The sequence below is a fragment of the Bactrocera dorsalis genome, chromosome 3 (assembly GCF_023373825.1).
Source record: "Bactrocera dorsalis isolate Fly_Bdor chromosome 3, ASM2337382v1, whole genome shotgun sequence".
Lineage (NCBI taxonomy): Eukaryota > Metazoa > Arthropoda > Insecta > Diptera > Tephritidae > Bactrocera > Bactrocera dorsalis.
The window spans coordinates 64,500,261-64,512,854 of NC_064305.1; the positions used below are offsets into that span (position 1 = coordinate 64,500,261).

At 38.9% G+C, this 12,594-nt stretch overlaps 1 protein-coding gene across 1 annotated transcript in view; it reads right to left on the bottom strand.

Moving 5' to 3' along the window:
- Positions 1-872: 872 nt before the first annotated feature.
- The window catches only part of LOC125777640 (GTP-binding protein Di-Ras2-like), a 34,966-nt gene continuing 23,244 nt past the window's right edge, over positions 873-12,594 (bottom strand). Inside the window, exon 4 of the mRNA XM_049452729.1 lies at positions 873-1,182. Within this exon, the coding sequence (XP_049308686.1) occupies positions 873-1,182 (310 nt within the window). The remainder of the gene's footprint in view (positions 1,183-12,594) is intronic.

Sequence of the window (12,594 nt, forward strand, 5' to 3'; positions counted from 1 at the left end):
CATACTAAAATTATAGGGGGAACACTTCTCCAGCCTGATAAATGACAGTGAAAGCATAACTCCAGGAGATGGTGAACCTGATTTCTCAATCGATGACGATGGAAAAGACGTTCCATTGCCCGACCAAGAAGAAGTTCGAATAGCAATTACCCGCCTGAAGAACAACAAAGCGGCGGGGGCGGATGGATTGCCAGCCGAGCTATTCAAACACGGCGGCGAAGAACTGATAAGGAGCATGCATCAGCTTCTTTACAAAATATGGTCGGACAAAAGCATGCCCAACGATTAGAATTTAAGTGTGCTCTGCCCAATCCACAAAAAGGGAGACCCCACAATCTGCGCCAACTACCGTGGGAACTCGTAAACTCGGCTATAACCGGGTAAGCGGTAAAAAGAAAAAGTTCAAGACTCTCTAAATAGGTAATATATGGAAGCCTTACAAAGTATTGACCAGACTTAGTCTATTTTTGACACAAGGCAAAAGTCTCTCTCCAAATTATTGTTATATATTTGAACTCAAATTCATAATCAAAATATTTCAACTACCCCACAGACCTCTAACCATATCAGTTTAATTTAATTTGCATAACGGTATTAATGTTATAGTATTATCAAAGTAGCAAAAGTGAAATATAATCAGCAATTGGAAGACACGGCATAAGGCAGAAGAAGATACAAAACCGCCTCCATATTGCCACACGAAGAGCGTTGTAAGATGACACGCTCAGCGTAAGAGGAAGCATAATTTACTTAAAGTTGCAATAAAGTGGTTGCTTGTTGCTACTGGTCCGCCGTACTCACTAACAGTTAAACAACGGGGCCAATGAGGCTGTCTAAGTCGTCGAGCAAGCGGCAAATGCGTGCCACTAAATTTATCTTCGCTTATTTTCATTTTGTGTCTTTTGCAGCCTTCCTATTTTCCCATGACCACTAATATCTCTGCTGCTGGTGCTCCGACTGGCTTCGCTGAGCACGCTCAGTTTGCTGTGTAAATTTGGATAGGAATGAGAGTACTTACTTCTACTTGACGATGCGCTAACATATGCCGAAGAGCGTCGCTTGAGTCCACTCGTGCCGTCATTATTGCTCCCGATGGGCAGAAATCGCGATAGTGACAGCAAAGTTTTGAAGAGGTCAGTCACATTTTGATCCTCTTTGGCGGAGCACTCCAGCACTTTCGCTCTGCAAGTGAGAAAATAATGTAACTGATTAAAATCAAAGGGGACAGTCGTCACGAGTACATAAAAAGTAGTTATTATTCTTTTTATTATACGTAAGCAAAACGAAAGTGCAAAATGTGATAATTTTATTGACATAAAAAAAGTTAGTAATAAGAAAACGTATTAACTTCGGTTGCATCAAAGCTAAAAAACTATCTATTTGGAGGTTCCCTACTTATTTTTAAAGAAAAAACAAACAAACTTAAATGGGGAATATTTATAATCAATTGAATAGCATTTTTTCGCTTCGTGGCGACGTGATGTTTTGCCTCAAGTCCTTATTCGAAGCGGGATTGTCCGGAAAGACTTTAGATTTTCCATATCCCCACAGGAAAATGGGTAACGGTGTGATATCACATGATGTTGGTGGCCAATCGCCCAGCCCAAAACTTGAAATTATCTGCTCATTGAAGAGTTCTCTCAATAATTCCAATCATTGATGCGGTGTTGGGGAAGCAGAGCCGTTTTGCTGTAACCAAATATCGCCGAGATCACGAGCTTACATTTCTGGCATCAAATAGTCGATTATCACCGATGATTCCCGGGCCCACAAACCGGACGAAACCCTTGTTTTTTTCTGAATAAATGGCCTTTCTTGAATTTCCTTAGGTTGCTCTTCGTCTCAAATGTGACAAGTGGCGACCATTGTTTTTGACGGTGTGATGTTTAACCCTACAGTTTTGCACTATCCCATTGTTAGACTTAACCTTCTTCGGTCTATGTCGCAGAAAGTATTTTCAAATTTACCTCATGCCATTACACTGGCCTACACTCATTTTAGTGCCTAAGATTTTATACCTGATTTTGGATGTATTTTATGAGTTGATACGAGAAAACAAGTCACAATTTCCATATCAGCTCTTGTTCATAAGAAAGAAGAAAAAATATCTAGTAGCAGGAATGTGGTTCATCCTACCTACTATACCGACTGATGTGCACAAAGCTGCACCAAACCAAACATTTATTTTGTAGGCCAGTGTTATAACAGGCGTACCTCTGGCCCCAAATTACATTGTTTGGGAGAAACTCAAGAAGCACAAAATCTGGATTTCAGTCGTAAGTTAATGAAGGGCCGTGTTAATGATTATACCTGCACTGTAGGGCTGAATTTGGAGCAAGACTTTCATCCCTTAGGTGTTTGGGAACCTACTACGATATTGGATCACTTTTAAGAAAATACTTGCACCTACTTTATAGGTTTTAATCGGTACTAACTCTAATCGTCCTGAATATAAATGCCCGAAGGAGTAGGAAGTGATCATACGATATCTGAACCATTCAATATACCTGCTACAATAAGTTTCCGGATTGTTGTTAAGCGAAAACTATTATTACTACAGGTTATCTACTATTTTAAACAAATTATGAAATATCCATCACTGATAAAAATTTGTATTTTTGGAAATCTTGAGAGACTCACAAGTTTGAAAGATTTCTGTACAAGTAAACAAATTAAGACACTTAATACTACAAATATGTAAAAAGTTCGTTAACTTATTGCATTGCTACTGAACGAACATTTATTTCTAATTTCTTTTTATTGTCTGACTGAAAATACTATCAACCATAACTCGTACTATATATCTACAATTTTTGCAAGCAAACACACATACATATGCAGTTCCCTGCCGTCATTGTCGACATTCAAAGCTACACAAACGCCAATCGAAAACTGGCGATTATTATTTGATACACCTAAAAGCAGGCCAGCGGCAATGAACAAAAGTGAAACGAAGCGGCACCGCTTATGCAATCTGTCATGCATTCAGTGACAACTATGGCGTGTATTGTTAATCACGGTTCCCTTGCGTCATTGCGCCATAGTGCTACATCAATGTACGTCTATGTAGATAGAGGGAGGCAAAACTTTAGCTAGTACTAACGTTGTTTATCTCTTGTCAACCAGATGTGGCATATGTCCGTTTTAAGGATTTAAAGAGAGTTGTTTACTATTTGCTTTTGTTGTTATTATTTTTTTCACAGCACCTTCGCTCTGTAGCATATTGTGGAATGCAATGTGGTTTTATGCCACACGCGATTTTTTTCTGATATTCGCATCAAAGTCCAGCTTAGCAGCTTTGTAATTGTAAATCTAATGCATTTAATAGTAAAGTACGGTGGCCTAAAATTACTACAATTTGAGGTCATGAATACAGTATTTCTAATGCAGTAATGCAGCCCTTACACCTACAAACAGCTCAACCTTTACCTGCTTTAGAGCCATCCATAGTTTGGTTGCATACTTATTTCACCCACTGTTGCGTGCCCCTAGTCGTAATACTTTGAAGTATCTAGGTACGCATTCAAATCAGGGCTACTAAGTTTTACCTCTACGACGCTCTCTCGCACTTGTTTCGATAAGTCTTCAAATATTAAATTACAATTTACATTTCAGTTAAGGTATACCATTCACTAATTGGTGGCAGCAGCCGTTGCTCGTACCATTTACGTATATGTATGTATGCCGCAGAATGTCGACGAAATCATTGAAAATGATTTAAGTACTTAAGTGACTGTTTAATACTGTTGGCAACTAACTGTTTCAGTTTGCTAAATCGGCAACTGGCAGCCAGGGATTTTCATAGATTTTTTATTACATACGATTTACAAAAATTCTATAAAGCCTTACTTAAAAAGCCGAATATCTCGAGAAGTGTTAATGAATACGATTTTGACCTCGTTTCTTTCTTATATCTTACGAGATATATACAAAAAATGCGAAGTTCTGAGAAAAATCGGCTTTAGAGCCTCGCCGGTGTGAGTTACGACTTTGTTGCACTGGGCACTTTTGTGGAGTGAACAATTTTGAGTAATATTCGTCTAAAGTCAAAGCGATGTCATAAAATACCTCTGATCTGTAGCAATTTAAAGATAAAAACTCACGATTGTAGTGTATTTTCTATGGAAAATTTTTACAGGCTTTGGTCCAGTTCTTAATATTAATATTAAGGGCTAAAATTTTCAGGGAATTTTTTTTATGGTATTTGGAAAGAAATTTCGTGACGAAACTGAAAAAAATAGTTAAAATACTCCCTAATATATGTGTACAATAAAAAAGCCGTCATTGAGTTGATTGATGGGCAATGAGGGAGTTGAGTGCTGACTTTAAACTGCTACGTATACAAAGTCAAAACACAAATAATTTTACTAACATACATTTGTATTTAATCTTACGGGAAAATAAAGCCAGTAAAGGCTATCTTAAATTCGGGATTCAGTTAATTTTTATTTACTAGTCAAAAAGATATGGATACTATTTATGATCCATGTAGAGGTACTTTTTACAATAGCCTTTTTTTGACAGATCACGCGTGCTGAAAGTGTACACGAAGACCATCCGAATATGCAGAGTCGATTGAGCACCGTTCGAAGCAACTCGGACTAACGTATAGAACGACTTGGCGAGTTTTACGTCGAGAGCTTAAGTGGTAAGCGTACAAAATACAGCTTGTGCTAAAACGGAAGCCGTTAGATCTTCTCAAACAAAATCTTTTCAATATATGGGCTCTTGGAAAGTTCCAAAAAATGTGTTTAAATTTGTTTAGGCATGCACTGGGAATGCAAGGAAGTAGTGTTAACAAGCCGATAGGTGGGTAAAATTGATTGATTAGGACCCCTTTCGGTTGCTTTGAGTGAAAAGATTTCACCAGAGAACAATGTATAAGAAGGTGTTGGTAAAAAAAACAAGATCATAAGGTAAATTCGGGGTATTCTTGAATCTCTGTTAGTTTCCGCACGAGCTTTAACAAGATCGGCATAGTCAAACGTATTAAAATTCATAAGAAAATGATTACGGAGCTTGGTGTGGTAATATCTCAATATTTTTGGAGTGGCTCTGTAAGTTTGCCTGAAGTATAGAGTTGACAGTCTTTGAACTTTAATTTCGCGATTGGTCTTTGACCTCGAACCTCAAATCATCAATTAAAATAAGACTGATGCACTCGTGTTTAAGGTAACATAACCTCAGCGACCACTGTGGAAAACATGTTGCTGCTGTATTCGAAAACTTTTTCCGAAACAAAGCCTATCATTTTGCATATTTAACCGTTTGCCGAACTTTAAAATTTCACCAGCCCTCAATATGTACCTGCCTTTTGAAAGTTTGATGACTTTTTTATTTGCTCATGTGGACATGACGGGCATTTTAGTTTTGCATGATAATATTCGCTCTGTACTGGAAATATGCTTCCAATTTTATTTTTACGAGTTCAAAAATTCGAAGTGTAACATCAACCGAACTGCGCACACGTGCAAGCAAAGAAACATTTACATAAACAGTCATTTGAAAAGTCCCCAGCTTAACACATAGTTGACGCTACTAGAATTAAATCCAGAATTAAAAGTCACGTGGAAAAAAATCATGAATTGGCTTCGATTGCCCCCGCATTCTCCAGATCTGGCCATCAGTGAGTATTTTCTCAGATCTCAAAAGAAATCTTCCTGAGAAGAATTTCTCGTCGAATGAAGAAACTCATACCTATTTTGAAGTTAAGGACAAATTTTGTCAATAAAAATGTATTTTACTGTGGTAGACCGAGGACTTTTCAATTGACCTGTTAGAAAATCTCTGGCAAATACGTATGCCTGTTTGTGCGTCAGTTTTTTATGGCGTAAAATTCCTACCATCTATGCAGCAAATCTAGAAAGTTACTAACAACATCAATGCTTCTCCAACGACGAGTTGTAACGGCAACGATAAGTCCGTCCAGCGTTGCGTCGTAAAGTTGTTTCCAAAAAGTTGTTGTTATGTTGCTGACGTTGGTTGCTGCGCTGATCGATGCAGAAGTGGATTTTGAAACTATCGGTTGGACTGCAGGCGCTAGCAATTGTTGCTGACCTGACACGCCAAATGTGGCTATGCGGCAATTCCCGACATCAACAAGGAAGACAGGAAATACTTGCAAATGCGCTATGTGGGCGTCTCGGTGGGTGTGGTGTCTGCTTGCACAGCATTCAACAGCTGTCCAACTGGTTGAGAAACTCTAAGTGACCATCCGCAAAAGCTCAGCGAAGTGTGCAATGGCGCAGTATTGAACACGTAATAGAAAACAGTTAGGTGTACGAGTACCTAATGCTTGGCACACAGTTTATCAATTGGCCAGATGTTTACAGTAAATATTTGTGCCAGACCGACTGGACATCTTTTCGCCGCAGAACTTAAGTGAGTATTCAACTGTGAGTGGATTACGAGCTACGTAGAGTGAAGTCTTAATCATTTGAGATTCAATACATTTCAGGTAATAATTGAGTTCGTTGCTGAAAGTTTGTTAATCGCATTAATTAATAATAATTTTTCGTACCTCGGCAACCGATTCCGAGTCCCCACTAGTCCATTAAAAGTGGCTTGGGATTTGTTAAACTAGCGATTCCTGGCATGGTAGGTGCTATTCCACTACAAGACTGATGAGCCTGGTGATGGCTATATTTTTTTAAAAATGGAACCCTGTATTCTAAGAGAAATCCAACACGAACATTGCAGGTAACTTTCAGGAACAAAAACAATGACCCTATAAAATGTTTTATCGAGGTCCGACACTTTACAAAACATAGATCAGGGTGACGGCTCGATTATTCCCTTACTACTAGAACTCAGTTCGGGTACTTTTCCAAATCTCATTAAACTTTTTATATTTCTGCATATGACAGAGAGTAGGCTTCTTGCTTTGACCGTTAAATTGTCTCCTTGCTCGACCTTTCTTAATTAATATAGATAGAATCAAGACAGCTGATACAAATTATTTTTTTTTAACTGTAACCGGAAGAAAATTATACATTTGTGAGATCATGGTGTTGCGAAGTAGGGAATTTCCAAGCTCAGAAGACGATTTTCGTGTTGTTTTTCAAAAACCGAAGGGAAGAGGTAGAGGCTCATTACTTGCTACACAATCGAACTTTTATATAAATGCCCACTGATGACTTGGGACTCACATTAGATCATCTGAGTAAAATATTATGTGTAATCGAAATTGTCTGGTTAGGTTAGGTTAGGTTAGATGGCTGATCAAGAGATCGCACATGGACTAATAGAAGTAGTCCTTTGTGAAGCCATTGAAAAACGAACTCCCGTGTTCGGACTTAGATATCGGCAAACCGTTTAGTATCCAATACAAATTTGCAGAGGCGCTTAATTTCTATGCTCGCCAGGTCGGCGGGTGTTCTGAAGCTATGTGCCCCCAAGTGTCTAAGTCTTGACCTTCCAAAAGCAGGGCAGTCAAGAAGGAAGTACTGGCTAGTTTCTACTGCATCTTCTTTCAAGCAGCTTCTGCATGCGGCGTCCGGTAAGATTCCCAGTCCCCATCATTAATGAAAGGCTAGCCTTACTGAGGGCAAAGAGATCACTAGATCTTCTGCGATCTATCTTGGGCCAAAAGGCCTTTGCGACCGTCGTTGACCATCGCTGACCGAGCAGTCGCGAGGCCCAGCCATCCAATAGTAGAGAACAGGAGGATGCAGGAGCACCTACCCGTTCCCATTCTACCGATAGCGATTCTAGGGCGCCTTTCCTTGCCAGTTCATCAGCCTTGCAGTTTCCTACGATTCCGTTGTGGCCCGGCACCCACACCAGTCTTATAATAAAAGCTCTCGCCGCCAGAAACAGTGACGCCAGACACTCTTCGACCAACCTTGAACGCAGTGAATGGTCACTTCTCTGAAGGTAGACACTCTTTTGAGCAGCATTTCTGGTGCTACCTTGATGGCTGCAACCTCAGGAAGCTGGATTTTATGGAGACAGTAGACCCTTCCACCGACCTTCCCCCCAAGCTTCGACCCATCCGTAAATTGTCTGAGATTGGATAAAAAAATGTTTGCGTTTAATGGATCTAAAGCATTACATATTCTTGAATATTGTGCCTGGTACTAACATAGATGGACAGCTGTAGATTGAATTAAAGCCTTTTAAAGATTGGTTGCCTTCGAGAAAAGCTATCTTATTTAATTCATGAAAAGAGAAGGGGGGGAGTCCTTAGTCAAGCTCAGGTTTAGGAACGTTTTAGCATATTTCAAGAGTGATCCATTTCGAGGTTCTTACTTTTTTAAAGAAAAAACACAAACACTTCAAATTTAGTGGAGAATGTTTATTATCATTCAAAAGAGTATTATTTCGCACTAATTTTTCGAATATTAGCTCTATCAAACGTTGGTCGTGGCTACGTGTCAGATGGTCCATCCGTTGAGTCAAATTTTCGAGCGGGATTGTTCGCATAGACCTTAGACTTTACATATTTCCACAGCATATAGTCTGAAGGTGTGGTATCACACGATCTTAGTGGTCAAACAACCGACCCAAAACGTGAAATTATCCGTTCACCGAAGCGTTGATTCAACAAATCCATTGATTAATGCGATGTGTTGGAAGTTGCGAGGTCTTGTTGAAACCAACTGTCTCACGATAGCATCATTATTGAAGAAATAAAGACAGGTTATTTCACCAACCCACAAAGCACACACAATCGTCGTTTTTGCTGGATGACAGTTACTTGATTCTCTGGTGCGGCAATATTGCACAATATTGCATGTCCATTGAGCCAGTAATGAGCCTTATCACTGAACAAAATTTCATCATTTACATTTATACATATTACATATTTTTAATAGTGTCTCGTAGTGTTTCCTTCTGGGTGTTACAAGTTTTGGTGGCAAACTATTCAGGGTATAATTAAGTTAGAATCAACAATTAGAGTAAAAAATGTTGAAAACATACATATGTAATAAAAAATTTGTTGAAAAAAAAATATATATAGTATGAAGCTGCAAAAGTAATCACACTGTAAGCTAAGCAATAAACTATTTATATGAAATGGAAAAAAGCGCAACAAAAAACAAAAATTATTAAACAATATTGTCCATCATCGAGGTCGAGCGAAAATATTTTTGAGAGAATGCATCTCTTTTCGACTAAATAAAATTTCACAGCAGTGACAGTGTTTTAGAAGCTTCCAAAATTGTCAATCCAATTAAAATTTTGACGCTACACAATGTGCTGGAAAGAGCTGAAAACTGGTATAAAATCCACAGCGAGAAAAAATTATTGAATTTCTTGCAAATTGGCTTTTCTTGTATTTTCCACACGCAAAAAAATGCAATGAAAGATTTATTGTTGTTGTTATTATTGTATTTCATTCCCTTTTTGCTTGTGCGTGCGATCGTGTGTGTGTGTTGCATGCGCTGACCTGTGTTTGCGATTTTTTTACACGATGTATTTATAACGGTTATTTTTTCGTCCAAAACTATTGTTTCACGTTTGCGTTGTTATTTTTGGTGTCTTTTTGTTGTAAGTTTTCGTTTTTTTATTGGACCTGTGGCTTTGTATTTTTACCACGTCAGCAACAATATGTCAGCTGGAGTGCTACAATTACCAGCGTTTCAACACCGAAAATCATGCTTCGCCAGGCAGAATGCGAGCCCGAAACAAAGCCACATTGTGCTTGTGTTGTATTTGTAGTTTTTGTATGCTGCGAAAGCGATTTTTTAAATCAACAAGCTAATACAATGGTTAAGGTCATTCGGTAGTATTTTTTTTTTTTGATTAAATTCAATAATTGTTTTTGCTTCATCGAAATTGTTTACTTTGTTGCTTGAGTTATGAAGATTTTGTTACAAAAACTAATGACTAAGTGGCATATTTGGAAATCAGACCCTCCTCCAATCTGATTTCAAATAGTATATTTCTGCTTTTATTTTTAAAGATCGAAATGGAAGACTATTAAGAACAATTTTGATAAGGTAGTGTCACGCCACAAAAATGCGCCTCTGAGCGTATTTGCCACAAAATACGTCTCTGAGTTGATGTGACAGAAGATACGACTCGGTGTGAGTTGTTGAAGAAGAGTCGAAGAGCAACAACCATCGAAGACGGGTCGATTGCTGTAAAATTATACTAAGTTATTTTTGTATTTCTTTATTAATTGTTCTTTTAAAATAAATTTAAAATAAAAGTTCGTTTATACAAGCATGTGTATTTGTGTCAGTAGGGAGTAACTAACGCTTGAGTCTTTGTTGTTAATTAAAATTCTTTGTTTTGTTTACAAAATGAGTATTTCTATCAAAAGTGGCTCGGAGATTGAAAGAAATAATTACTCTAAGATATATGTTACTGGAATTTCTCATAATCTAAGTAAATTGTAATACAACTCGGTGACTCGTTCGAAGATTTCGACTGACAACTGGCGAATGCGTGATGTTTTGCTCCAAGACTTAAATCGAAGTGGGATGGTCCGCATTGCCTTTAGACTTTAGATATTCCCACAGAAAATAAGTCTAACGGTGAGATATTACGCGATCTTGTTCGCCAATCGTGAAGCTATCTGCTCACAGAAGTAAAGGTATGTGGACCGAAAACTTCTGCTTTCAGATATCATCTCTCGGAAAAGACCCCCTAAATGTAACACAAACCTGCGAATAAGCTATATTTCTGTTTCCTGGATGTCTCAAAGTAAGATATCCGAAATGTATTTGCATTCATCTAACAAAGGCGAAACATTCGAGGGATAAACGTGGTTGTGATTTTATCTCAACTTCTTCCAAGCAGCTGATGCAACTAGCCAGCGGTAAGATGTTCCCTCTTACTGCATGAATCTCGAGCGGAGAGTTCGAGTTCGAGTTCGAGTTCGAGTTCGAGTTAGAATTAAGATTACAACCATTCAAAGGTGACACTTTCTGGGCCAGAAATTCCTTGCCTTGGGCCAGATAAGGACTAAGAGTGTTAGCAAGAGGAGCGAAATTTACAACTCATGTTAGTACCATTATGTGGTGTCATAGTATGTCTGCAGTCTGGTCGATGTAAACACAATAAAACCCAAAATGCAACAACTACAATACGGATTAAAAGTTGAGGACGGTGTATAACGGTAAAATAGCATAGCGTGTGGCACGTGCAATATTGCACATGCAACGTCGCCAATTGGTGGCAACACTGGGGCTGTGAATCAATTGAAAAAATATATGTGTGTGTGCACCCGCATTTACCACTGTCTGCGCTTTTTGCCGTTACACCATTGTCTGCATGCGGACTTTTGTTTATTTACGTAACATGCAAACGGCCATTTTACAGCTGAATGCTGCGCACTTCGCTACTAAGTAACTGCACAAAGACTCACTCACACATACACGTCCAAATATATGTATATATATATATAAATATGCAAGGATACATTTTTTACTTGCTGCACGCAAAACGATCGGCAATTTGTGCTGAAAATACATTGTAAATTTGGTACATGCACACCGTTATGTCGGTGTCAGCACCTGAGAGTCACCAGTCGCATCAATTGCCACCATCGCGCCATTAACTTTGATATCGGCTCGGCACCCTGGGGAGTTGGGGATTAAAAACTTGCATGTAATTATTTACCGTTATATGCAAATATGAGTGTGCCCCTTGGAAAGTATGCGTGTCGTGTCTGTTGAACCACGTGTTATCTGTATCATGGAAAAATCGCTTTAAATGCCAAATATATACAGGGTGCTACGTTCCGTTCTTAACTTAAATAATTCCTCGATTAAAGTGAGAGTAATTACCAAATACGAGGCATGACAATTAAGTAATGAGACTCATTCCATAAAAACCGTGTATTTGAAAATTACTCTAAAACTCTGTCATCCCCTTCAAAGTAATCCCATTGGGCAGCTATGCAGCGATTCCACCGCGTTTTCCATCGTCACTGCCGTCTAGATGTCCGTAACCGACTCAATCGATCCAGTTATGAGCGATGTCTGGGCGCACCCTGCTGAATCGTTTTCGCAATCTTTCGAGTACTTGGCAATAGTAGACTTGATTCACAGATTTCACCGGTGGAACGAATTCTTTATGGACGATTCTACGGCTATCAAAAAAGGCAAAAATCATCGTTTTCACTTTCGACTTGCTCATGCGAGCTTTTTCCCGGCGGGGGCGCGCGGAGACACGCGCGAAACACTTGGGCACTGACTGAGAGCACTATCTCCATACACTCTTACAATTTTAGCGTACCTTTCCAAAGCTATTTCGCCCAATCTGGCGCAAAATTTTATCGCGACGCGTTGCTCTTGATTTTGTTTTTCCATTTTCGTGACGAGCACTACAAACACACGTCTACTCAACTTGACGCAGCAGGCGAACTAAAAAACTAGATCGATGGTGCATATATCATTGGAAAGAGGAGGGATGCCGGTAAAAGAGAAAGGGAATTTCAAGGTCACAGGTTTACCACAAGCGCGGCAATAAAATAAGTATCATTACTTAATTGTCAAACCTCGTATGTTATAAAGCCAATATGTGCGTTATCCTAAAGAAATTAAAAGAACATCTCGCTCTATTGACAGTGTGCCCTCATACCCAAAATGTGTAAACTCAGGGCAATAATAACCTTAGCTCCATTTACCAAATAAACGTATT